This window comes from Jaculus jaculus, chromosome 8, assembly GCF_020740685.1.
Source record: "Jaculus jaculus isolate mJacJac1 chromosome 8, mJacJac1.mat.Y.cur, whole genome shotgun sequence".
Classification (NCBI taxonomy): Eukaryota; Metazoa; Chordata; class Mammalia; order Rodentia; family Dipodidae; genus Jaculus; species Jaculus jaculus.
Window position 1 is genome coordinate 102,028,014 of NC_059109.1, and position 27,985 is coordinate 102,055,998.

At 41.3% G+C, this 27,985-nt stretch overlaps 1 protein-coding gene across 1 annotated transcript; it reads left to right on the forward strand.

The window, feature by feature from the left end:
* Nucleotides 1-2,437: 2,437 nt before the first annotated feature.
* On the forward strand, nt 2,438-27,554 carry Naa20 (N-alpha-acetyltransferase 20, NatB catalytic subunit). Its single transcript, XM_045157682.1, has 6 exons — nt 2,438-2,565; nt 7,740-7,764; nt 22,996-23,086; nt 25,049-25,184; nt 26,441-26,586; nt 26,950-27,554. Exons 1-6 carry the CDS (start codon nt 2,513-2,515, stop codon nt 27,033-27,035), a joined length of 537 nt encoding a protein of 178 aa, XP_045013617.1. The 5' UTR covers nt 2,438-2,512; the 3' UTR covers nt 27,036-27,554.
* The last annotated feature ends 431 nt before the right edge of the window (nt 27,555-27,985 follow it).

Genomic DNA, 27,985 nt, shown 5'->3' on the forward strand with positions numbered 1-27,985 from the left:
GTTAGCCTGAGCTAGAGCAAGACCCTACCTCAAAAAAAAGGAGACGGGGGGTGGCTGAGAGATGGCTTAGTTGTTAAGGTGCTCACCTGCGAAGACCAACAGTTTGGCTTTGATTTCCCAGTGCCCACCTAGGCCAGATGCACAAGGTAGAACATGCATCCGCAGTTCATTTGCACTGGCTAGAGGCCCTGGCATGCCCCCTCCCCTGCTTCTTTCTATCTTAAAATATTTTTTTAAAAAAGATATGCAACTGTTCAAGAAAAAAAAAGCATGTAAAGAAACTCAGCCACCCACAAACAAATCAAAATGAAGAGTGTAATGGGAAAATTCTAATAAAATATGGCCTAAGTGTTAAAATTATACACTTAAAAGTAAATGATGGAAGCACCTTGTGTTGCTTATTCAACAATAAATCCTGAAAGCAGCACTCACACAAACAATATAATTTACCAGAAGAATGGAGTAGAAGGCACAACAAAAATCATCAGGGGGCTGGAGAGATGGCTTAGCAGTTTAGGTGCTCACCTGCAAAGCCAAAGGACGCAGGTTTGATTCCCCAGTACCCATGTAAGCTAGGTGCACAAGGTGGCACATGCATTTGGAGTTTGTTTGCAATGGCTGGAGGCCCTTGTGGGCCCATTCTTTCTCTATGTGCTTTCTCTCTCTCTCTCTTTCTCTATCTCTCAAATAAATTAAAGTTAAAAAAAATCATCAGGGGCTGGAGGTGTAGCTCAACGATAGCATGGTCACCTAGCATGTACCAAGTTTGATGCCCAGCCCCAAAGAGAAAAAGAAATTAATAATAAATAAAACAAAACAATCATTATCAGCTCATCTTTCATTCCTGAGTCAGTAGTGCCCTAGATTGGAATTTAGATTTCCAAATATGATTTTAACTTCTTAGTGGTCATTATTAAGATGTAGAAATCATATTTAATACATATGTAATTTCACACACATCTTAAACTCAGAAGCAAATTTTACATATTCATATTTTCTGCATATGTTGGAAGTCTCTTCAGTTTCATTTTGTTTTTAATTTATTTGAAACAGAGTCTCATGTAGTTCAGGTTGACCTTAAACTTCCTGTGAGGCCAAGGATGACACTGAACTCCTGATCCTCCTGCCTCCACCTCCCACATGCTAGGATGATAGATGTGTGCCATCATGTCTTACTTCTCTTAAATTCAGTTGGTTTCCTTCTTCTGCTAAGTTCAAGAAAGACTAAAAGACTAGAGAGATGGATTGGTTAAGGCACTTGTCTGCAAAGCCAAAGGACTCAGGTTCAATTCTTCAGGACCCATATAAGCCAGATGCACAAGATGACGTGTGTATCTGGCATTCATTTGCAGCCGCTGGAGGCCTGGGTGCTCATTTTCTCCCTCTCTCTCCCTGCCTGTCTCTCTCAAATAAATAAATAAACACAATATTTTAAGAAGAAGAAGAAGAAGAAAGTGCTGGATAGTAACCACTGCCCTTGAGAATTCTTCCCCTCAGGTGGACTGCTGCTGTTTCTCTTGGCAATGTATTCAAAACTTGAACTTTCACTTTGTTCTTTTTTTTTCCTTTCTATACTTTGTTCTTTTTTTTTTTAATTTTTTTGTTTTTATTTTTATTTATTTATTTGAAAGTGACAGAGAGAGAAAGAGGCAGAGAGAGAGAGAGAGAGAGAGAGAGAGAGAGAGAGAGAGAGAGAGAGACAGGGAGAGAATGGGCGCGCCAGGGCCTCCAGCCACTGCAAACGAACTCCAGATGTGTGCGCCCCCTTGTGCATCTGCCTAACGTGGTTCCTGGGGAATCGAGCCTCGATCTCTCCAGCCCCTTTACTTTGTACTTAATAAAGCTGCTTGCTACTTTGCTTCTTGTGTATGTCTTTTTTAAGACTTTTTCTTTGGTTTATTGAGGTAGGTAGGTCTCATTCTAGCTCAGGCTGACCTGGAATTTACTCTGTATTCTCAGGTCAATTCTTTTTTTGTTTGTTTGTTTTGGTTTTTTGAGGTAGGGTCTCCCTCTAGCCCAGGCTGACCTGGAATTCATTATGGAGTCTCAGGGTGGCCTCGAACTCACGGCGATCCTCCTACCTCTCCCTCCCAAGTGCTGGATTTAAAGGCGTGCGCCACCACGCCCAGCTCAGGTCAATTCTTAAAGTAAGACAGCAAGAACCTGAAAGCATCCAGAACCCACCAGTAATGCTTCCACGCCTAAGCTGACTTTGCTAATGACTCTAGTTGAGGCTTTTGCCTCTCCTACACTTGACATTGACTATTTCAATTCTCAAATATTCAAAACACTTCATTTTTGAGGCTGTGGACACCAAGGTTCCTGGGAACTCTCCAAGAAAGGACTGGCGATTCGTGATTTGGGCCGCCAGGGGGCGTTAGGTCTCTGTGGAGTCACCCGTGTTCCGGAAGTAGTTCTTCGTCCCGCCCCACGGCGGCCGCGCGCTTGGGCACTTCCGCCAGCCCGGGCGCAGGGTCGCTGTGAGCTGGTTTGGAGGCTCGGGGGCGTCGCGATGACTACGCTCCGGGCATTCACCTGCGACGATCTGTTCCGTTTCAATAACATGTGAGTGAGGCACGGCCGCTTCCGGCGGGAGCAGTCACCCGGGCCGGCGTCGGGGCGCGCTGCCTTGGTGACCTCGGAACCCTTCCCCGTGGGCCCGGGCGGTGGGTGAGTGAGGGGTGCAGGGGACCCGGGGCTCCATCAGCTCCTTCGCCGGCGGCCCGAGCGCGTGCCTTCCTGGCTAAGTTGTGCCCGAGTGGAGTAACGTGGCGACCTTGGTGTCCCGCGTGGCCGGTGCCGTCGCCGTCGCAAGAGTGTTTGGAAGTTTAGGTACTGTAGCCGAGCGCCCCGGAGTAGACTACTAGATTGTGTTATGGGGAGCCCGGGCGGTGGTGGGGGGGGGGAGGCACAGGCTTGTAGAGACCCCATGCGAGGCAAGATCTGTGTCTTGAGACTAGCTTTTTCTGAAAACGTTTTAGTGTTAAAAATCGATTATCATTTAAGAAAATACCTGTGTGACACACCCACCTAGATGCTGTGCTGGACGTTTTTGACATTCGCTTACACAGATTTTATCACACTTTTGTTTCTCTAGTTTCTATATCCACTATTAAAAATGACAGGACAGGGCTGGAGAGATGGCTTAGCGGTTAAGCGCTTGCCTGTGAAGCCTAAGGACCCCGGTTCGAGGCTCGGTTCCCCAGGTCCCACGTTAGCCAGATGCACAAGGGGGCGCACGCGTCTGGAGTTCGCTTGCAGTGGCTGGAAGCCCTGGCGTGCCCATTCTCTCTCTCCCCCTCTATCTGCCTTTCTCCCTATGTCTGTCGCTCTCAAATAAATAAATAAAAAATGAACAACAAAAAAAATTTAAAAAAAAAATGACAGGACAGGGGCTGGAGAGATGGCTTAGCAGTTAAGGCACTTGCCTGCCAAGCCTGAGGACCCAGGTTTAATTCTCCAGTATCCACATTGGCCCAGATGTACAAGGTGGCGCAAGCTTCTGGAGTTTGTTTGCTGTACCTGGAAGCCCCGGCGTGTCCATTCTCTCTATCAAATAAATAAATACAGTGTTTAAAAAAATTTTTTTAATTAAATAGGCCTGGAGAGATTGCTTAGTGGTTAAGGCGTCTGCCTACGAAGTCTAAGGACATATGTTGTACTCTCCAGGTCCCACATAAGCCAGATACAGAGAGACTCAAGTGTACAAGGTCGCACATGTGCACAAGGGGGGGCCATGGGTCTGGAGTTCATTTGCAGTGGCTGGATGCCTTGGCACGCCAATTCTCTTTCTCACACACACTTTTGCTCCCTCACATTAAAAAAAAAAAAAAGGTGGGGGTGCTGGAGAGAGGGCTTAGCGGTTAAGGTGCTTACCTGCAAAGTCAGAGGACCTCTTTCGATTCCCCAGAACCCACGTAATCCAGATGCACAAGGGGGGGGGGCATGCATCTGGAGTTCATTTGCAGTGGCTGGAGGCCCTAGTGTGCCCATTTCTCTCTCTCAATCTGCCTCGTTCCCTCAAATAAATAAGTAAAAACAAAATATTTTTTTTAAGGGCTAGTCTGTTGGGCTTGCCTCAAAAAATAAAAAATAACAGAGCAGTATGTGAGAACTAAGGGCCACTGTTTCAGATTCGGTTGTCAGGAATAAAGAATTTTGGGATGAGGTGCTAGGATGCAGTTCTTTCTTTTGAGGCAGGGTCTCACTGTAGCCCTGACTAACCTGGAACTTACTCTGTAGTCAAGGCTGCCCTTGAACTCACAGTGATCCTCCTAGATCTTCCTGCTTCACCTTGCTGGGAATCAAGGCATGAGACAGCACCTCACTCAGCTTGAGAAGGATTTTCTGTTGGGCATAGCTTGTGTTGAATTTTCACTGTCTCCTACTGAGTGCTTATGTAATCATTTAAATATTTACAATTCTGTGATATGCTAATGCCCTCATTTTGAGTAAAGTAAGGTATTTCATGCTCAAGTGAATTGCCCTGAGATGGACCCCTGACATACGAGCAAGTGGAGTAAGGAATCCTATCTAAGGAGACTGAGCCTAGCTCTTGTTTAAAAGTAGATCACAGCACTAGGGAAGCTGAGGCAGGAGGATCCCAAGTTTGAATACAGCCAAGGCTATGGAATGAAATCTTGTCTCAAAAAAACAAAATAGGGCTAGGTGTGGTGAATCACACCTTTAATCCCAGCATTCTAGGGGCTGAGGTAGGAGGATTGAAGTGAGTTTGAAACCAGCCTGGGGCTACAGAGTGAATTTCAAGTTAGCCTGTGAAACCCAGCCAAGGAAACCCCCCTCCCAAAGAACCAAATGAGCCGGGTGTGGTGGCACACACCTTTAATCCCAGCACTTGGGAGACAGAGGTAGAAGGATCACTGTGAATTCAAGGCCACCCTGAGACTCCATAGTGAATTCTAGGTCAGCTTGGGCTGCAGTGAAACCCTACCTTGAAAAAAAAACCCAAAATGAAACAACTGCCCTGTGACCACAGGGAATAAGAGCTGCATACTTGGACTGACTGAGCTGGCTGGAGCACCTAACAGGGAATTTCTGGAAATACAAATTCCTAGCTGTTGAGAACTACTATTCCAGGACTCTTTGATATCCACAAGGGGTTGGGTTCCAGGACCCGGACAGACACCAAAACCCTGTAATGCTCAAGCCCCTTATTTACAGAGGTGCACTATTTGCATAGAACCGCGTCCCCTCCCATGTGCTATAAATCATCAGTGGGTAACTTGGAACCCCTAACATGATGTATATTGTAAATCCTGTTGTCTAGGAATTAATGTAATGGGGAAAAGTCTATCCAGGTAGAGGTACAGACACATTGCCTTTAAAAATATTTTCAGTGTGATGTTGGCTGAGTCCACAGATGGCTCAGGACCTAGGGGTACAGGTGGTTTACTGCATTCTGAACCAGTGAGCTCTGTGGGGTCCAAGGTGATTTAGAGAGGTAAGGCAGGTAGTAAGTGAACAAGTTAGGAGGCCTTGACAGTGGCCCAGAATGATGGCTTGGCAAAGGTGTCAGTCTGAGGTGTTGTATAGAAGATGACATGGGGTCTGAAGCTTCAAAGGGACAAGGCAGGCAATGGAGGGCCAGTTTTAAGTGGAAGATTCAGGTGGAAGTAGAAGGAAAATACTTACGAACATAGCTTCTAGAATATCCCAAGTGTGTCAAGTGGTAGGGTTAATGAAGCTGAGTGGCCTCCTGAGATGGGATGGAGGAGACCAGATGGTGTGGTAAAGCCAGGCGATAGGAGAGAAGGCAGAGCTGAAGTGCACATGCAGGAGAGAGAAAGCAAGGCAGGGTCCAGTGTAGTGAGAAGAGTGGGGTGTCTTAACCACCAGCAGCACTGCATGCACAGTGGCAGAAGTGCCAGCAGTGCCTGGGAACAAATGGGTAGGGTTGGTGGTGAGACTTGGGCACAGCCTGTTGGGAAAGTTAAAGTGAGCCAGTCTCCATACTGTCTTAGAGCAGACTCTCCCTGTGAGGGCCATGGTGCGCACCCCAGTATTGTGCCCTGAATTCTGCATGGTTAAAGCCTAAGAGAGTTTTCCAGGTGTGTGATGTCTCTGTAGCAAGCATAACGTAACACATGGTTGAGATTCCAGCTGTCTTCTTTTAAGTCAGACACTGAAAAACTGTTAAAACAATCTTCTGCCCACCAATTTTTAAAAAATACTTGGAAAACTCATACATGTCAGCATATAATTTGTTTTTAAATGAGTATTTTTAGTGAGTATATTCTGCTGGCAAGAGTGTGGACAGGGCACATGTACAGGTGGTATGTGGGCTGCATGTGAAGCCCAGAGATGGATGCCACGAGTTAATCTCCACCTTATTTATTGAGACATGTCTCTTGCTGAACGTGAGCTCACTGATTCTGCTAGTCTAGTAGCCAGCAAGCCTCAAGGATCCTTCAATCGGCACCTCCCCAGGGCTGGAACTGCAGGTCCAATAGGTGCTTTACATAGGTGCTGGGGGACTGAACCAAGGTCCTCTTGCTTGTGTAGCAAATGCTTTATTAACTGAGCTATTTCTCCAGCCCCAAATGATTAACTTAAAAAAATTCTACTTATTTGCAACGAGAGGAAGGGAGGTATCACAATCATACCAGGGCCTTCTGCCGCTGCAAACAAACTCCACATGCACATGCCGCTCTGTGCATTTGGCTTTATGTGGGTACTGGGAAATTGAACTCCAGTTGTTAGGCTTTGTAGGCAAGTGCCTTAACCCTGAGCCATCTCTCCAGCACAATTAACTTTTTAAATTTAAGATAGTAATAGCTATACCCCACATAAAAATTAAAATTTAAATGTAAAAGGATTACTGAAACCCAAAATGTTGAGTATTGGCTAGAAGAATGTAATATGATTAGGTGGCCAAAAAGTATCTGACAAGAAATGGGAAGAGCTGAAAGTTCCAGGTTTTGAGCCTGGAAAATGGCTCCACTAACTGATGAGGAAAGTGAGTGCACAGATGGATGAGACGGGTTTTAAGATTGCTGATTGGGAGGGGTGTGATGGGGCATTTGGGAGGTTCCCACAGGACCAGGGCCAGGTTGGGGGTGGTGGGAGCATGTGGGTACTCTGAGAATATAAAGTACAGGAATGGGGTTGGTGGAGCTATAGATATAGAGGAAAAGATGGGCTGGAGCAGGGAGTACCCATATCTACAAGGCAGTAAAGGGGTAAATTGTGTGGCAATACCCAGACAGCCAGGGAGGATCCTTGTGGTAAAAGGGGAGCAGGTGAGTTGGACTGGCTGGCTGTAAATATGAGATACATGCCTAGTTGGTCCCAACTTCTGCTGACAATTTATTGCCACTTAAAAATGGAAGACTGTGATGGCATTTATTGACTATAAAATTATTTATAAGCTGGGTGTGATGGTGCACACCTTTAATCCCAGCAATCAGGAGGCAGAAGTAGGAGGATTGCCATGAGTTTGAGGCCACCTTGAGATGCTCAGCCTGAGCTAGAGTGAGACTCTACATCAAAAAAAAAAAAAAAAATTATAATGACAAAGTTGAATGAAAATGTATATAGTATCACAGTTGTTGTGACACTCCTTATGGCCACTAGTTAAACCATCTTTCTTGGTGCTCAGGTTGGTTTCAAAGCTGTAAGCTAAGCATATCTTGTTTTCTTTGTGGCGTAGTATTACTACTGGCTTTTTAAACTGGTTTTTGGGAATCCTGCTAACTATTGCCATTTCTTATTTCTTGTAGTAACCTGGATCCACTTACTGAAACTGTATCCTTTTTTAAAAGAAAAAAGTTAAGTGAACGTTTATTAAGAACAAAGAAAATAGAGAGGCAACAGGAAAAAATAGACAAGTCTTGAAGAATTAAAAAAAAATTATTTGCATGTAAGTAAGTGCTTCTGACTGCTTCCCAGTCCTAAAAGAATTTTTAAACATGTAGGTGTGGAAACATAAGCAACATTGAAAACAATTAGAAAACTATGAGAAAAATATCTTGTTTGCATTCTCACAGTTAATATGATTTTTATAGAAAAAGTAACACATGGGCTAGAGAGATGGCTTAGCGGTTAAAACCCTTCCCTGCAAAGACTAAGGACCCATGTTTGACTCCCCAGATTCCACATTAGCCAGACAAAGGAGAGGCAAGTTCAAGGTTGCACATGCCCACTAGGTGGCGGAAGCATCTGGAGTTCAATTGCAATGGATGAAGCCATGGCAATCCAATTCTCTTTCGATCTTTATAAAAATTATTTATTTTTTTCCTCAGTTTTTATTTATTTTAATTCTCAATTTTTATTAACATTTTCTATGATTATAAACATTATCCCATGTTAATACCCTTCCTCCCCCCCACTTTCCCCTTTGAAATTCCATTCTCCATCATATCCCCTCCCCATCTCAATCAGTCTCTCTTTTATTTTGATGTCATAGTCTTTTCCTCCTCTTATGATGGTCTTGTGTAGGTAGTGTCAGGCACGGTGAGGTCATGGATATACAGGCCATTTTGTGTCTGGAGGAGCATTTTGTAAGGAGTCCTATCCTTCCTTTGGCTCTTACATTGTTTCCTCCACCTCTTCTGCATTAGACCGTGAGCCTTGGAAGGTGTGAACGAGATGTTATTCAGTACTCCAGTCACTTCTTTCCAGCACTACAATACCTTCTGAGTCATCCCAAGGTTATTGCCAACTGAAAAGAGATAATTATCTACCCAAAGTGAGAGTAGCATTAATAAAAGGGTATAAATATTAAGAGAAGTGCTTACTGAGCAGTTTGATAAGCATAGTATATACACTTATCCAGACATCAGCAGATAATACACCCCTAGGGCTCGTGACTACCCATTTTAGGTTTTAGTATGAGAGATGTATTCCCCCCCATGGAGCGGGCCTCCAGTCCAATTGGAGGGCAGTTGGTTTCTACCATGACAGACGTGCCACTATTGCACCCATTGGCTCATTTGGCCTGGCTGGCCAGTTAAAAGGCTTGCATTGTCCACTGTTAAGTATCTTCACTGGTGGTATCTCTTTCTACCATTGAACTGCATGTAGAATGGCTTTTTCCAGCTTTCTGTCAGCTGGTCTACAAGGAGGAAGTTATCAGCTCAGCTCCAGCAGGATTTTTCCAGTGGCCTTACAGCCCAAGTATGTGGAGTCTTAAGCAATAGGGTCTTACCATCAATGCCTGGTGGGAAGCCAAGGGCCTTGGCAATGGCCTATAATGTTTTGGGGGCATCATGGACCTCCCTGGCCAACAACTCACTGGAGGTATCCCATCCCTGGCACTGAAAAATATTTTAACAACGATCTATGGCTCCTGAGTGTTCCATTGTCCAAAACTGGAGGGTTCCATATGATTTATTTGCATCCTCTTAGATTTTGATTAGCCCTCCCTCCACCTTTTTTTTACTCAATCTCTTCCCCTGACCTCACTTTGGGCCTTTTCATACCCGTTTATCTATTCTTCTACTTACATATACCAACCTATTAAGTAAACTCCTCCCTTCCTTTCTCTTCCATTTATATCTCCTTTTTAACTTACAGGTCTCTGCTACTGAGTTTTTTCCTTCTCACACAGAAGCCCAATCATCTGTAGCTAGGATCCACATATGAAGGAGAACAGGCTTTCTGGGCTTGGGTTACTTCATTTAGTATAATCCTTCCAAGATCCATCCATTTTCCTGCAAATTTCTTTACTTCATTTTTCTTTACCGCTGAGTAGAACTCCATTGTATAAATGTGCCACATCTTCATTATCCACACATCAGTTGAGGGACATCTAGGCTGGTTCCATTTCCCAGCAATTATGAATTGAGCAGCAATAAACATGGTTGAGCACGTACTTCTAAGGAAATGGGATGAGTCCTTAGGATATATGCCTAGGAGTGCTATAGCTGGATCATATGGTAGATCAATTTTTAGCTGTCTTAGGAACCTCCACACTGATTTCCACAATGGCTGGGCCAGATTGCATTCCCACCAACAGTGTAGAAGGGTTCCTCTTTTTCCATATCCCCATAGCATTTATGATCATTTGTTTTCATGATGGTAGCCAATCTGGCAGGAGTGAGATGGAATCTCAATGTAGTTTTAGTCTGCATTTCCGTGAACACTAGGGTTGTAGAACGGTTTTTTAGATGCTTATACGCCATCCATACTTCTTCTTTTGAGAACTCTCTATTTAGCACCATAGCCCATTTTTTAATTGGCTTGTTTGATTTCTTATTATTTAACTTTTTGAGTTCTTTGTATATCCTAGACATTAATCCTCTATCAGATATATAGCTGGCAAAGATTTTTTTCCCTTTCTGTAGGTTGCCTCTTTGATTCACAGTGTTCTTTGCAGTATAAAATCTTTGTAATTTCATGAGGTCCCTGTGGTTAATCTGTGGTTTTATTGCCTAAGCAATTGGGGTTATATTCAGAAAGTCTTTGCCAAGACCAATATGTTGAAGGGTTTCCCCTACTTTTTCTTCTAGCAGTTTCAGAGTTTCACATCTGATGTTAAGGTCTTCAGTCCATTTGGATTTAATTCTTGAGCATGGAGAGAGCAGAATCTATTTCATACTTCTACAGATACATATCCAGTTTTCCCAGCACCATTTGCTGAAGAGGCTGTCTTTTCTCCAATGAGTATTTTTGGCATTTTTATAGAATATCAGGTGGCTATAGCTACCTGGGCTTACATCTGGGTCCTCTATTTTGTTCCATTGATCTACATGTCTGTTTTTGTGCCAGTACCATGCTTTTTTTGTTACTGTGGCTCTGTAGTATAGGTTAAAATCAGGTATGGTGATACCTCCCGCCTTATTTTTGTTGCTCAATATTATTTTAGATATTCGAGGTTTTTTGTGATTCCAAATTAATTTTCGGATTGTTTTTTTTCTATTTCCATGAAGAATGGAATTGGAATTTTGATGGAGATTGCATTAAATGTGTAGATTGCTTTTGGTAAGATTGCCATTTTCACAATATTGATTCTTCCGATCCAGGAACAAGGGATGTTTTTCCATTTCCTAGTGTCTTCTGCAATTTCTTGCTTGAGTGTTCTATAGTATTCATTGTAGAGATCCTTTACTTACTTGGTTAGGTTTATTCCAAAGTACTTTATTTTCTTTGATGCAATTATGAATGGGAGTGATTCTCTGATTTCATCCTGTGTGTGTGTGTTGTTAGCATATATGAAGGCTACTGATTTCCTTGTATTATTTTGTATCCTGCTACATGGTTGTAGGTGTTTATCAGCTCTAACAGTTTGCTGGTAGAGTCTAGAGGGTCCTTTATATATTGAATCATGCCATCTGCAAATAATGATAACTTGATTTCTTCCTTTCCAATTTGTATCCCTTTAATGTGTGTCTCTTGCCTTATTGCTATGGCTAAGACTTCCAGTACTATATTAAATAAAAGTAGAGACAGTGGACACCCCTGTCTTGTTCCTGATTTTAGTGGAAAAGTTTCCAGTTTTTCCCCACTTAGTAATATGTTGGCTGTAGGCTTGTCATAAATAGCCTTTATTATATTGAGATGTGATCCTTCTATTTCCAGTCTCTGTAGGACTTTTATCATGAAGGGATGTTGGATTTTGTCAAATGCTTTCTGTGCATCTAAGGCAATGATCATAAAATTTTTGTCCTTCAGTCCATTTATATAATGTATTACATTTATTGATTTGCATATGTTGAACCATCCCTGCATCTCTGGAATAAAGCCTACTTGGTCAGGGTGAATGATCTTTCTGTTATATTCTTGTATACTGTTTGCCAATATTTTGTTGAGAATTTTTGCATCTATGTTCATGAGGGAGATTGGTCTGTAATTTTCTTTTTTTATTCTATCTTTGCCTGGTTTTGGTATCAGGGTGATGCTGGCCTCATAGAAGGAATTTGGTAGGATTCCTTCTTTTTCTATGTTATGGAAAAGCTTAAGAAGAAATGGTGTTAGCTTTTCCTTGAACGTCTAGTAAAATTCAGCAGTGAATCCATCTGGGCCTGGGCTTTTTTTAGTTGGAGATTTTTGATAACTGTTCAGATCCCCATGCTTGTTATAAGTCCTATTTAAGTGATTAATATCATCTTGATTTAATTTAGGAAGGTCATATAAATCAAGGAAATCATCCATTTCTTCCAGATTTTCATACTTTGTGGAGTATATGCTTTTATAGTATGTCCCTATAATTTTTTTAAATTTCTCTGGCATCTGTTGTGATGTTATCTTTTTCATCTCTGATTTTATTAATTTGTGTCTCTTCTCTCTTTCTTTTGGTCAGATTTGCTAAGGGTTTATCAATCTTGTTTATCCTTTCAAAGAACCAACTCTTTGTTTCATTGATTTATATATTTTTTTTGGTTGCTGTTTCATTAATTTCTGCCCTAATCTTTATTATTTCTTCTCGTCTACTGATTCTTGGTTTGCCTTGTTCTTTTACCAAGGCTTTAAGGTGAAGCATTAGGTTGTTTACTTGCGACCTTTCTAATTTCTTAATATAGGCACTTAAAACTATAAATTTACCTCTTAGGACTGCCTTCATTGTGTCCCAGAGATTTTGGTATGTTGTGTTCTCATTATTGTTTGACTCTATAAATTTTTTGATTTCCTTTTTGATTTCTTCATTGAACCATTCATCTTTAGTAGTGTGTTGTTTAATTTCCATGATTTTGTATATGCTGTATAGCCTTTCTTGCTATTGATTTGTAGTTTGATTCCATTGTGGTCAGATAGAATGCAAGGCATTATTTCAATGTTTCTATATTTGTTAAGATTTGCTTTGTGTCCTAATATATGATCTATTTTAGAGAATGTTCCATGTGCTGCTGAAAAGAATGTATATTCTGCAGGATTTTGATGAAATGTCCTGTATATATCTGATAGGTTCATTCTTTCTATGACCTCAATTAGGCCAGATGCCTCTGTGTTTATTTTTTCCCTGGTTGACCTGTCAATTGATGAGAGTGGGGTGTTGAAGTCACCCACTACCACTGTGTTTGGTGTTATCTGTGATCTTAGTTCTAATAGCATTTGTTTGATGAATTTGGGGGCCCCCATGTTAGGTACATTTATGTTTAGGATTGTAATGTCCTCCTGTGGGAGGGTACCTTTAATCAATATAAAGTAACCTTCCCTATCTTTCTTAACTAATGTTGGACTGAAGTCTACCTTGTTAGATATTAGCATAGCAGCCCCTGCTTGTTTTCTAGGTCCATTTGCTTGAAACATCATTTTCCAACCTTTCACCCCAAGATTAGTGTCCAACCTTTGTTGAAAGTTGGGGAGGCAACAAATTGAAGGATCCTGCTGTTTAACCCAGTCTGTGAGCCTATGCCTTTTGGTTGGGGCATTGAGGCCATTGATATTAAGAGATAATATTGAAAGGTGTATATTCATTTTTGCCATTTTTTTGTAGTTCTTCTGGTTTTACCATTGTTTTCTTGTGTTAACTAGTATTTGAGTATTGCTTGTTTTTTTCCCAGTTCCTTATATGTGTGCTTCTCTTTTTCTTCAGCATGGAGGATTCTTTCAAGTATTTTCTATAGAACTGGTTTTGTCTTCAAATACTCCTTTAGCTTGCTTTTGTCTATTTGAATGGATAGTTTTGCAGGATAAAGTAACCTTGGTTGACAGTTGTTATCTTTCAGGACTTGGAATACATCACTCCACACTCTTCTGGCTTTTAAAGTATTTATTGAGTAATCTGCTGTAATCCTGATAGGCTTGCCTTTGTAGGTAACTTGATTTTTCTGTCTTACTGCTTTCAATATTTTTTCTTTGGGGTGTGTGTTTGGTAGTTTGATTATAGTATGGCGAGGAGAGGTTCTTTCCAGGTTCTGTCTGACTGGTGTTCTAAAGGATTCCTGTATCTGCATTGGCACCTCTTTCCCAATTTGGGGGAAGTTTTCTTCTGTGATTTTGTTGAAGATGCCTACTATGCCTTTGCAGTGGACTACTTCTCCTTCTACTATGCCCTGAATTCTTATGTTTGATCTTTTCATAGTGTCCCAAGTATCTTGAAATTCCCACTCATACTTTTCTATTAGTTTGTCTTTCTCTTTGTTGGACTGTATTAGATCTGCCACCTGGTCTTGAAGCTTAGATATTCTATTTCCTTATTTATGTCTAGTATTGACCTCTTTATTTCATTAAATTGGTGTCCTGTGTTTTCTTTGATTCCTTTGATTTCCTCTTTTATTCCTTTGATTTCTTCTTTGTCTTCTTTGAACATATTTACAATCATTCTTTTGAAATCCTTCTCAGACATTTCCTCTAACTTGTTCTCCCTGGAGGTCATTGATTTTTGCTGTTTCTTGGGCTATGATGTATATATTTTTGTATCCTGGATTGTTTAATTATTGGATTTTCTACTTAGCTAGGCATTATTAGATGTATCAGACAATCTGATGTTGTATGACTTCAGGGTAGTAACATAAGGCGTTAGGTGTGGCCCTCAAGACTCTCAGAGTATCTACAAAAGTGACCCTAGGTGTTGGGTTTGCCTGCTATGAGAGTATTCAAGTAGGCTGAGTAGAACAAAATACAGGCAGATTCTAAAATTTAACTAAACAATGTACAGTTTCAAGGAAAAACAGCTAAGAGTAGGTATTATGACAACCAGATCCTCTAACTGTCCCTTAGGTGTGTGGTACCCATGCACACCCTTAATCCTGACAACAAGGATGTTAAGATTTCTGATCTGTTGAGGGTTCCAAGTCAGCTTGTGACCACGTGAGACCCTTCTCTGGTGTAATCCCAGTTACCTCTGCTCCTGCTTGGGTCCCACTGTCGGTTCTAGTTGGTGTGGCCGGGTCCCTGGATTGTTGCTCTTGTCTGCTAGAGCTGGGCATTGGTGGTGGGGGGGAGGGAAGGGTTCCAATGCTGCTCTAGTTCTCTTGCTGTTCCACATGTTCTTCTACCTTGTGATCTGCTCCTCCATTGATCACTGTCATTTTCCCTTCAGATTTCTTGAGTTTGCGGAGAGCTCCAGTGTGAGTGGAAGCTCCCCTCACCTGGCTTTTCCTGTGGCTCAAGCCGAGCCTGGTGACTTTCTGGTGCGCCATGGCCGCTGCCGCTGCCACTGCCACCACGGTTAGTGGACCTGCAGGAGCTGCTTCTGCCAGCTTGTGCGAGCTCTGGATCTCTCCTACTTCTCCGCTGGCATTTCAATTTCCTATACACCTCACTTTTTAGTAAAAGTGTGTATTTTGCTGAGAGATTTTGGGGGGCTTCCCTACCCCAGGCTGCTTTGGCATGGTACCTATGCTGCCATCTTCTCAATCTCACTTAAAATTTGAAATAAATAACACCACAGATTATGTCTGCACCTTCACAGTCAGCGTGGCTGTATACAATAGCACACACAGTGACTTAAACAAAATGACTATTTCTTGGCTATGAAACAAAACTGGAGGTGCTAGGCCAGCAGTGGTAAAGTAACCACCTAGGCTCTTTGCAGTTGATCCACTCTGCTATGCCCAGGAGAGCCTTTGTTTTCTTTTTTCTTTTTTTTTCTTTTTTTTAAAATTTTTATTAACATTTTCCATGATTATAAAATATATCCCATGGTAATTCCCTCCCTCCCCACCCCCACACTTTCCCGTTTGAAATTCCATTCTCCATCATATTACCTCCGCATTACGATCATTGTAATTACATATATACAATATCAACCTATTAAGTATACTCCTCCCTTCCTTTCTCCACCCTTTATGTCTCCTTTTCAACTTACTGGCCTATGCTACTAAGTATTTTCATTCTCACGCAGAAGCCCAGTCATCTGTAGCTAGGATCCACATATGAGAGAGAACATGTGGCGCTTGGCTTTCTGGGCCTGGGTTACCTGACTTAGTATAATACTTTCCAGGTACATCCATTTTTCTGCAAATTTCATAACTTCATTTTTCTTTACCGCTGAGTAGAACTCCATTGTATAAATGTACCACATCTTCATTATCCACTCATCTGTTGAGGGACATCTAGGCTGGTTCCATTTCCCAGCTATTATAAATTGAGCAGCAATAAACATGGTTGAGCATGTACTTCTAAGGAAATGAGATGAGTCCTTTGGATATATGCCTAGGAGCGCTATAGCTGGGTCATATGGTAGATCAATCTCTAGCTGCTTTAGGAACCTCCACACTGTTTTCCACAATGGCTGGACCAGATTGCATTCCCACCAGCAGTGCAGAAGGGTTCCTTTTTTTCCACATCCCCGCCAACATTTATGATCATTTGTTTTCATGATGTTGGCCAATCTGACAGGAGTGAGATGGAATCTCAATGTAGTTTTTTTTTTTTTTTAATTTTTATTAACATTTTTCATGATTATAAAATATATCCCATGGTAATTCCCTCCCTCCCCACCCCCACACTTTCCCGTTTGAAATTCCATTCTCCATCATATTACCTCCCCATTACAATCATTGTAATTACATATATACAATATCAACCTATTAAGTATCCTCCTCCCTTCCTTTCTCCACCCTTTATGTCTCCTTTTCAACTTACTGGCCTCTGCTACTAAGTATTTTCATTCTCACGCAGAAGCCCAGTCATCTGTAGCTAGGATCCACATATGAGAGATAACATGTGGCGCTTGGCTTTCTGGGCCTGGGTTACCTGACTTAGTATAATACTTTCCAGGTACATCCATTTTTCTGCAAATTTCATAACTTCATTTTTCTTTACCGCTGAGTAGAACTCCATTGTATAAATGTACCACATCTTCATTATCCACTCATCTGTTGAGGGACATCTAGGCTGGTTCCATTTCCCAGCTATTATAAATTGAGCAGCAATAAACATGGTTGAGCATGTACTTCTAAGGAAATGAGATGAGTCCTTTGGATATATGCCTAGGAGCGCTATAGCTGGGTCATATGGTAGATCAATCTCTAGCTGTTTTAGGAACCTCCACACTGTTTTCCACAATGGCTGGACCAGATTGCATTCCCACCAGCAGTGCAGAAGGGTTCCTTTTTTTCCACATCCCCGCCAACATTTATGATCATTTGTTTTCATGATGGTGGCCAATCTGACAGGAGTGAGATGGAATCTCAATGTAGTTTTAATCTGTATTTCCCTGATGACTAGTGACGTAGAACATTTTTTTAGATGCTTATATGCCATTCGTATTTCTTCCTTTGAGAACTCTCTATTTAGCTCCATAGCCCATTTTTTGATTGGCTTGTCTGGTTCCTTATTATTTAACTTTTTGAGTTCTTTGTATATCCTAGATATTAATCCTCTATCAGATATATAGCTGGCGAAGATTTTTTCCCATTCTGTAGGTTGCCTCTTTACTTTTTTCACTGTGTCCTTTGCGGTGCAAAATCTTTGTAATTTCATTAGGTCCCAGTGGTTAATCTGTGGTTTTATTGCCTGAGCAATTGGGGTTGTATTCAGAAAGTCTTTGCCAAGACCAATATGTTGAAGGGTTTCCCCTACTTTTTCCTCTAGCAGTTTCAAAGTTTCCGGTCTGATGTTAAGGTCTTTAATCCATTTGTACTTAATTCTTGTGCATGGTGAGAGAGAAGAATCTATTTTCATCCTTCTGCAGATATTTATCCAGTTTTCAAAACACCATTTGCTGAAGAGGCTGTCTCTTCTCCAATGAGTATTTTTGGCATTTTTATCGAATATCAGGTGGCTATAGCTACTTGGGCTTACATCTGGGTCCTCTATTCTGTTCCACTGATCTACATGTCTGTTTTTGTGCCAGTACCATGCTGTTTTTGTTACTATGGTCTGTAGTATAGGTTAAAATCAGGTATGGTGATACCACCAGCCTCTTTTTTGTTGCTCAGTATTGTTTTAGATATTCGAGGTTTTTTGTGATTCCAAATGAATTTTTGGATTGGTTTTTCTATTTCCATGAAGAAAGCCTTTGGAATTTTGATAGGGATTGCATTAAATGTGTAGATTGCTTTGGTAAGATTGCCATTTTCACGATATTGATTCTTCCAATCCAGGAACAAGGGATGTTTCTCCACTTTCTAGTGTCTTCTGCAATTTCTCGCTTGAGTGTTTTAAAGTTCTCATTGTATAGATTCTTTACTTCCTTGGTTAGGTTTATTCCAAGGTATTTTATTTTTTTTTTGATGCAATTGTGAATGGGAGTGATTCTCTGATTTCATCCTCTGTGTGTTTGTTGTTAGCATATATGAAGGCTACTGATTTCTGTGTATTTATTTTGTATCCTGCTACATTGCTGTAGGTTTTGATCAGCTCTAACAGCTTGCTAGTAGAGTCTTTAGGGTCCTTTATGTATAGAATCATGTCATCTGCAAATAATGATAACTTGATTTCTTCCTTTCCAATTTGTATCCCTTTTATGTGTGTCTCTTGCCTTATTGCTATGGCTAAGACTTCCAAAACTATATTAAATAGAAGTGGGGACAGTGGACACCCTTGTCTTGTTCCTGATTTTAGTGGAAAAGCTTCCAGTTTTTTCCCATTTAGTAATATGTTGCATGTAGGCTTGTCATAAATAGCCTTTATTATATTGAGATATGTTCCTTCTATTCCCATTCTCTGTAGGACTTTTATCATGAAGGGATGTTGGATTTTGTCAAATGCTTTCTCTGCATCTAATGAGATGATCATGTGATTTTTGTCCTTCAACCCGTTTATGTAATGTATTACATTTATAGATTTGCGTATGTTGAATCATCCCTGCATCTCTGGGATAAAGCCAACTTGGTCAGGGTGAATGATCTTTTTGATATACTCTTGTATTCTGTTTGCCAATATTTTGTTGAGAATTTTTGCATCTATGTTCATGAGGGAGATTGGTCTGTAATTTTCTTTTTTTGTTCTATCTTTGCCTGGTTTTGGTATCAGGGTGATGCTGGCCTCATAGAAGGAGTTTGGTAGAATTCCTTCTTTTTCTATTTCCTGGAAAAGCTTAAGAAGCAATGGTGTTAGCTCTTCCTTAAAGGTCTGGTAAAATTCAGCAGTGAATCCATCCGGGCCTGGGCTTTTTTTAGTTGGGAGATTATTGATAACTGTTTGGATCTCCATGTTTGTTATAGGTCTATTTAAGTGATTAATCTCATTTTGATTTAATTTAGGTAGGTCATATAGATCAAGGAAATCATCCATTTCTTTCAGATTTTCATACTTTGTGGAGTATATGCTTTTATAGTATGTCCCTATGATTTTTTGAATTTCTCTGGAATCTGTTGTGATGTTACCTTGTTCATCTCTGATTTTATTAATTTGTGTCTCTTCTCTCTTTCTTTTGGTCAGATTTGCTAAGGGTTTATCAATCTTGTTTATCCTTTCAAAGAACCAACTCTTTGTTTCATTAATTCTTTGGATTGTTCTTTTTGTTTCTATTTCATTAATTTCTGCCCTAATCTTTATTATTTCTTCCCATCTACTAATTTTTGGTTTGCCTTGTTCTTCTTTTTCCAAGCCTTTAAGGCGAAGCATTAGGTCGTTTACTTGCGACCTTTCTAATTTCTTAATATAGGCACTTAAGGCTATAAATTTACCTCTTAGAACTGCCTTCATTGTGTCCCAGAGATTTTGATATGTTGTGTTCTTTCTGGGTTTTGTCTGGCTGGGGTTCTAAAGGCTTCCTGTATCTGTATTGGCACCTCTTTCCCAATTTGGGGAAAATTTTCCTCTATGATTTTGTTGAAGATGCCTACTATGCCTCTGGAGTGGAGTTCTTCTCCTTCTACTATGCTCTGAATTCTTATATTGGATCTTTTCATAGTGTCCCGAATATCTTGAAATTCCCACTCATACTTTTCTATAAGTTTGTCTTTCTCTTTGTTGGACTGCATTAGGTCTGCCACCTGGTCTTCTAGCTTGGATATTCTGTCCTCTCCCTCATCCATCCTACTGGTGAGATTTTCTACAGAGTTTTTTATTTCATTAACTGTGTTCTTCATTGCTAGTAATTCTGACTGGTTTTTCTTTATTATTTCTATTTCCCTATTTATGTCTTGTATTGCCTTCTTTATTTCATTAAATTGGTGTCCTACCTCTTCTTTGATTCCTTTGATTTCCTCTTTGATTTCTTCTTTGATTGTTTTCATGTGTTCTTTGACCTCTTTGAACATATTTATAATTATTCTTTTGAACTCTTTCTCAGGCATTTCCTCTAACTCTTTCTCACTGGAGGACATTTCTGATTCATTAATACTTTTAGGTGGATTTATATCGTCTTGCTTTTTAGTGTTTCTTGTGTTATAATGTATATATTTTTGCATCTTGGATTAAATTAATGCTTGGATTTTCTAGCTATCTGTGTATTCTTAGCTGTATCAATTGATTTGATGTAATATATTTTCAGGGTAGGACCTTAAGGTATTAGGTGTGGCTCTTAAGACTCTCAGAGTATCTACAAAGATGTTCTTAGGGGTTGAGTTTCCCTGCTATAGGAGTATTCAAGCAGGCTGAGTGGAATAAAATACAGGTAGATTCTAAAATTTAACTAAACACTGTACACATTCAATCAAAAACAGCCCCGAGTATGTATGCAAGAGTAGTTATTATAATGACCAGATCCTCTATCAACAAAGAGGTTTAGATTTCTGGTCTGTTGAGGGATCCAAGTCAGCTTGTGACCAAGTGAGACCCTTCCCTGGTGCAATCCCAGTTACCTTGGGTGATTTTGGTCTCAGTCAAGTTGCTGCCTGGGTCGTCGGGCTGCTGTTCTGATTTCTGGAGCTGGGCACTTGCTTTTCCTACGGGGCAAACTGAGCCGCTGCTGCTGCCTCTGCTGCTGCCGTAGCTGCCACCACCAGAGCCACCACCGCTGCTGAAGCTGTCGCTGCCGTGTCCACTGCCGCTGCTCCCCCCGAAGCCGCTGCTGCGGGATCTTCCGCCGCTGCCGCTCCTGGGTCCGCTGCTGCTGGGGCCGCTGGTACCGGTGCTGGAGCCGCTGAAGTTGCTGCCGAACTCTGCTCCTGCTTGGGTCCCGCTGTCAGCCCTAGTTGGCGTGGCCGGGTCCCGGGCCGCTGCTGTGTTCGCTGGAGCTGGGCTCAGGCAGTGGGGGAGGGGAGGGAGCCGCGGCTGCTCTGGTTCTCTCGCAGCTCCACGTGTTCTTCTACCTCGCGGTCTGCTCCTCCGCCGCTCGCTGCCGCTCTCCCCTCACGTTTCCCGAGTTGCGGAGAGCATGGTGTGAGGGGAAAATCCCGCACCTGGCTTTTCCTGTGGCTCGAGCCGAGTCTGGTGGCTTTCTGCTGCGCCGCGACCACGGCGGTTGGCCAAGCTGCCGGAGCCGCTTTTCCCGCCTGTGCAGGCTCTGGATGCTCTATAACTCTTCTACTTCTCCGCTGCCGCCTCAATTTCCTATACACCTCACTTTTTAGTAAAAGTGTGTATCTTGCTGAGTTATTTTGGTCTTTTTCCCCCCTATGCTGCTTTGGCGTGGTACCTACGCCGCCATCTTAACTGGAAGTCCCGCCTTTGTTTTCTTGTTCCAAATGTCTGCCAAAGCAAACTTCCATGTCCGTGCTTTTGGCAGCAGAATCCAGTGAAGAGAAGTGAACATCCTTGTTTTTGTTTGTTTGTTTGTTTGTTTTAAGGTAGGGGCTTGCTCTCTAGCCCTGGCTGACCTGGAATTCAGTATGTAGTCTCAGGGTGGCCTTAAACTCATGGCAATCTTACCTCTGCCTCCTGAGTGCTGGGATTCAAGGTGTGTGCCACTATGACTGGCCATCCTTCCCTTTTAAGGGTTCCTTTGAGAAGCACCACAAAGCCCACTTGTCCTTCATCTAGTGGTATCTGAAGTTGGGAGAGGAACTTGTTACTAAGTTGGATGAAGGATTTTCAGTAGCAGTTAGCAATTTCTATCCTGTTCCCAGTAGAAAAATGAGCAAAAAAATATGTAAAGCTAGTTCTTGGTTATGCTGCAATAGCAAATAACCAAGTCTTCAGGGGATTAAAATAAATGCTTACATTTCATGTCCATTGCCAGTAAGTGGGAATGTTAGTTGGTTACTTTGAAAAATGTACCATTAATGGTGTCCTTCCATAAGACTACACCAGGAAGCTTACTCTAAGAAGAAACATAGGAATGAGTATATAATACTAAGGGACACCCTAGGTTGGAGAGGAACTACTCATGCATTTGCTCTTTTCCTGGTTGAGGATTGTGCCATGTGCCCCAGTCTTGGTCACACTGGAGATTCTCTTGCTTTAGCCTTGAATGTTGAGGTTATAGACATATGCTAGGCCTGGTTCAGGCATTCATTCTTAACATAATTCATTCCTTGAGTCAGTTTTAATCTCTATTATTAGACTATAAATCACTGGAATGGAATAGCTGGGTAATTATGTTGCTGACATAAAGACTTGGATTATAAAGTTAACAACTGTATAGATGCAATCTGAGTAGAACCTAATCATTTATTTGCCAGTATAATTAAGGCAAGAATAAATGCATTGAACATCTTCTGTGTGCCAAGCAGCAAAGTGAATCGGACATTCCCAGTCATGGGGAGGACAAAAGCTGTCAATTAAGACTCTCAGATGACAACAGATGCCACATGTAGCCTTAGATAGACTGATCAATAAAGAAGCTGATTGTGTAAGAGGTTTTTTGGTGTTTTTTAAGACATTTTTATTATTGATTTATTTATTTAAATGTTTTTTGTACATTTTTATTTATTTGAGAGTGACAGAGTGGGAGAGAAAGAGGCAGATAGAGAGAAAATGGGCGCGCCAGGGCTTCCAGCCACTGCAAACGGACTCCAGACGTGTGCGCCCTCTTGTGCATCTGGCTAACGTGGGTCCTGGGGAATTGAGCCTGGAACTGGGGTCCTTAGGCTTCACAGGCAAGTGCTTAACTGCTAAGCCATCTCTCCAGCCCAAGACATTTTTATTTTAGGTTCCACTTAGAGACCCTGTCCTAAGAGTATGGCGAAGACCGCTAGTGTCAACCTCTGCCTCTACTCACATGCATGTGCATAATCACATACATTTTTTCCAAAATAGCCCTTTAATGAAGAGTTTTTAGCTATCTATTACTTCTCATACTCCTTAACAGCAGTCCAGTATGGGATTCCTTTCTATTTACAGTATCTTGCCCACTGGCCAGAGTATTTCATCGTTGCAGAGGCACCTGGTGGAGAACTCATGGGATACAGTAAGTTTACTACTTTTTGGGTGGCTAGTTAAGAATTTTTTTTTTCTTTTTTTATCCGTAATTCACTTGGTTGTCTCAGGATGGCCTTGAAGTCATGGTGATCCTCCTACCTCTGCCTTCTAAATGCTAACTAATGGTGTGTGCCACCATGCCCGGCTGGAAGTTCAGATTTTAATATAGGTTTCAACCTGATTATTTTTATACTATAGATAGAACTAAAAGTAAAATCATGATGGTTGTAATTTTATTTCCCTTCATCCAATAAACATCTTACTATCGTATGGTAGGTCCAGGGAATCCAGCAGTGAACCAAACATGATCTGTCTTTTTGAGTCTTTGTACATGGCTTACTGTGAATTATCTCAGTTGTATATACAAACACATTACAGGAAATGCAACTGCTTATTTATTTTTTTGAGAGAAAGAGAGAAAGAGGCAGATAGAGAGATATTGGGCATGCCAGGGCCTTCATCCACTACAAACAAACTCCAGACACATGCACCTCCTTGTGCATCTGGCCTATGCACGTCAAGTCCTTATTTATTTATTTGAGAGAGAGAAAGAGGCCAATTAAGAGAAGAGAATGTGCACATAAGGGCCCTCAGTTATGGAAAACGAACTCTAGATGCTTATGTCTGGCTTATGTGGGTCCTGGGTAACAAATAACTTAACCACTAAGCCATCTCTCCAGCTCTGCTTCTTTTTAGGCAAGCCCAACAGACTGGCTTTTTTTTTTTTTTTTTAATGCAAGAGGGTGAGAGTGAGAAAGAATTGGCATGCCAGGGCATCTAGCCACTGTAATTGAACTCCAGATGGCACCCTCTGTGCATGTGCAGGTTTGAATGCTTGTATCACTTTTTGCGCCTGGCTTGCATGGGATTTGAAGAGTCAAACATGGGTCCTTAAGCTTCATATGCAAGTGCCTTAACCGCTAAGCCATCTCTTCAGCCCTCTTTGTTCTTTTTTTAAATTTTTTTTGTTCATTTTTATTTATTTATTTGTGACAGAGAGAGAGAGAGAGGGGGAGAGGGAGAGGGAGAGGGAGAGAATGGGCGCGCCAGGGCTTCCAGCCACTGCTAACGAACTCCAGATGTGTGCGCCCCCTTGTGCATCTGGCTAACGTGGGTCCTTAGGCTTCACAGGCAAGCGCTTAACCACTAAGCCATCTCTCCAGCCCTCTTTGTTCTTTTCTAAATAAATCATTTTTTAAAAGCTTTATCTGGGGCTGGAGAGATGGCTTAGTGGTTAAGACACTTGCCTGCAAAACCAAAGGACCCATGTTTGATACCCTAGGATTCACATAAGCCAGATGCACAAGGTGGCACATGCATCTGGAGTTCGTTTGCAGTGACTTGGAGGTCCTGGCACACCCGTTCTCTATCTGCCTTTTTCTTTCTCAAATAAATAAAAATTTTAAAAACAAAAATTTATTTGACTCTAGAACCAGCTATAGCATGTCATTTTCAATTGAATTTTCAAATAAAATTATTAATTATTAGCTTGATGACCTCAAGTAGTACTTGAAAATTAAAACATTGTCATTAAATTATTTATAACAAAAATGTAGGGAAGGCTTGGGAGATAGGTCAGTAGTAAAAGCACTTGCTACTTAAGCATGAGAGCCTGGTAGGGCATGATACTCTGTAAATTTGACTCTCCAGAACCTACACAAAAAACTGGATGTGGTTACATATGTCTGTAACCCCAGTTCTTGGAGGGCAAAGAATCCCTGGGCTCACTAAATCTCTGGCCAGAATAAGAGACCCCATCTTAGAAGTATTTAGATGAGCAAGAAGAGCACCTATCCAAAGCTCTCCTCATGCATGTGCAAGTGCGCATCTGTGCATGCATGCATGCGCACACATACGCACACACAGAGAACAAAAAGAAGTACTAAGCAGTAACTATTTGTGGGCCAATCAGGATCTTAATTACTGAATTTTTAAATTTTTTGTGTGGCAGTTATGGGTAAAGCAGAAGGTTCTGTAGCTCGGGAAGAATGGCATGGGCATGTCACAGCTCTGTCTGTTGCCCCTGAATTTCGACGCCTTGGTTTGGCTGCTAAACTTATGGAATTATTAGAGGAGATTTCAGAAAGGTAAGATCCTGTGCTTTTTAAAATTTGTTTATTTTAAGGGGGAGGGAGGAAAAGAGAATGAACAGGCATACCAGGTCCTCTCGCCAGTGCAGATTAACTCTAGTTGCATGCACTACTTTGTACATTTGGCTCTGTCAGGACTGGGTGATCAAACCTGGCCTGGCAGGCTTTGCAAGCAAGCACTTTACTGTACCATCACTGTTTCTTTTTTCATTGAGGAAAATTAAGGCAAAGCCTTTGGCCAGCCAGAGGTCTACTGGCTGGATAATTGGTAGAATCAAAGACCAGCTTTAAAATGTCTTTTGGTCTTGCACACTATGTTAACATTCCTCTGTGCCGGGCATGGTGGCGCACGCCTTTAATCCCAGCACTCGGGAGGCAGAGATAGGAGTGCCGTGAGTTAAGGCTACCCTGAGACTACAGAGTTAATTCCAGGTCAGCGTGGACCAGAGTGAGACCTACCTCAAAAAACCAAAAAAAAAAAAAAAACATTCCTCTGGATATGTTAGTAAATTTCTGGGTTTCTAGGTCCAAAGAAAGTAGTTCAGTCTTTAGTTTAATATTCTAGCAGTTAATGGTTATCTACAAAAAATAATAGAAATAAGATATATTTTTCTATCAGTCATGGTATTCTATTACAAATTATTTTTTAAATCCTGGAAACAGATGCAATACATGTTTCTTATTGCTTTTCATGTGGTACTAGTTTTTTAATCAAAGCAACTTTCAGAAGCCACGCAACATAAAAATACTATCTCATTGGGGAGGTGTCTCAGTGCTTAAAGGCACTTGTGCTTGCAAAGCCTGCTGGCCTGGACTCAATTCCCCACACCCATGTAAAGCCAGATGGAAAGTGACACCTGCATCTGATCCCATTGTGCCTACAACAGTGGGAGGTGGAACCAGCACAATCTAAAGCTCATGGGCCTATTGGACTGGCATTCACTTGCAGTGGCATGTTACCCTATCTCAAAAGAAGATGGAAGAGCATAGGCACAGTAACCTTCCTTAGAAGGAATGCAGAGTTCTATAAATGATATTGTCAGTTACAGGCTGTTACTACCATTCAAAAATAGTAAAAACTAACAAATGTTGTTTCCTTGATGTTTGAAGCAGGGTCTCATTCTGTAGCCCAGGTGTCCATGACCCTACAGTGGTCCTCCTGCCTCAGCCTCCCAAGTGCTGTTTTGTAAACATGTACCTATTATTGCCTACTTTCTCACATTCTAACATCTTCCTGTTTTTCCCCTTTAAAGAAAGGGTGGCTTTTTTGTTGATCTTTTCGTAAGAGTATCTAACCAAGTTGCAGTTAACATGTACAAGCAGCTGGGCTACAGTGTCTACAGGACAGTCATAGAGTACTACTCAGCCAGCAATGGGGAACCTGATGAAGATGCTTATGGTAAGCAAGCTCACCTTCACAGCATTAACTCCAAGGAGGCCAAAATATCTTTTTCAGTTGAAAAAACTATTTTGATCCAAAAAATTAAGTAGGCAGTAGTTAACTTTTGTCAGTTATCATTTCGTAAAGTTATAGGTGTGTTACGTACTAGAAAAGAACATTTGTATGATTAGTTGAATCCTAATTAGTTAGCACCACATGCTTGAAAGTTAGGAGTCTCATAAATACGTATTTCTTAGAAGCTGGTAGTCTTGAGGTGGGGGGGGGACTGAAACTCTGCTAGAAATTTTACCTACACAGTTTAAGTTGGATATAAAATAGTTCCATATTTTGATGTTTACGTTAAACTTTACTTCCTGACAGATATGAGGAAAGCACTTTCCAGAGACACTGAGAAGAAATCCATCATACCATTACCTCATCCCGTGAGGCCTGAAGACATTGAATAACCATAGGCAGTGGTTCTTAGGCAGATGGACATCATGATTTTCACTGGATGAACTTGGAGCTCTGTTCGGGAAAAAGTAATCATTTAGGTCTTAAAGACTTCAAGAAAATACAGGCTATAAACTTAAACTCAGTGTTTCCAATTAGCAATAGCATGCCTGTTAAAACTGCTGTAATGAAATTCAGTCAAGAAGGCAGCCAGGCCAGAAGGAATAGTTCCCCTCTAATGGCTCATAGTATTCAGGACATGCCAGGGGGAAGACTCACTCCAACACTCTCTCAAATTCTGTGCCTGAGAACCACTGCTGCATATATTTTTTTATTTTTTATTGAAATGTTAATTGATGCTTTAAAAGCATAAATGAAATGTATCAATCTGGATGTGTATAGTAAAATACATTGTTGACTATGGATGTTTTCTGGAAGTTCGTTGGGTAATTTGTACAACATAATCAGGATTAAGAAACAACATTGTGTAGGATATGCTGTTTGAATTCGATATAAAACATTTCTTAAATCCACATCTCAAATACTTCCTGCCTGACATATGTAAGCTTCCGTCTTATTGTGTGTCAGTACTTTCAAGTTGTCCTGGATCTTTTTCTTCTTCTTTTTTTTTAAATTTTGTTCATTTTTATTTATTTGAGAGCAACAGACAGAGAGAGAAAGAGGCAGGTAGAGAGAGAGAGAGAGAGAGAGAGAGAGAATGGGCACGCCAGGGCTTCCAGCAAACTGCAAACCAACTCCAGATGCATGCGCCCCCTTGTGCATCTAGCTAATGTGGGTCCTGGGGAGCTGAGCCTTGAACCAGGGTCCTTAGGCTTCACAGGCAAGCGCTTAACCGCTAAGCCATCTCTCCAGCCTGATCTTTTTCTTCTTATCATACTTCATTTAAATCCTGTTTTTAAATACTAAGATTTTTTTTTTCCTCACTCTAGCCCAGGCTGACCTG

Excerpts from the sequence above, each read along its gene's own strand:
- Naa20 (XM_045157682.1), top strand. The coding sequence starts at position 2,513 with ATGACTACGCTCCGGGCATTCACCTGCGACGATCTGTTCCGTTTCAAT. Across the intron at positions 23,087-25,048 it reads TGGAGAACTCATGGGATACA|TTATGGGTAAAGCAGAAGGT; the intron begins GTAAGTTTACTA and ends TTTGTGTGGCAG. Across the intron at positions 25,185-26,440 it reads TTAGAGGAGATTTCAGAAAG|AAAGGGTGGCTTTTTTGTTG; the intron begins GTAAGATCCTGT and ends TCCCCTTTAAAG.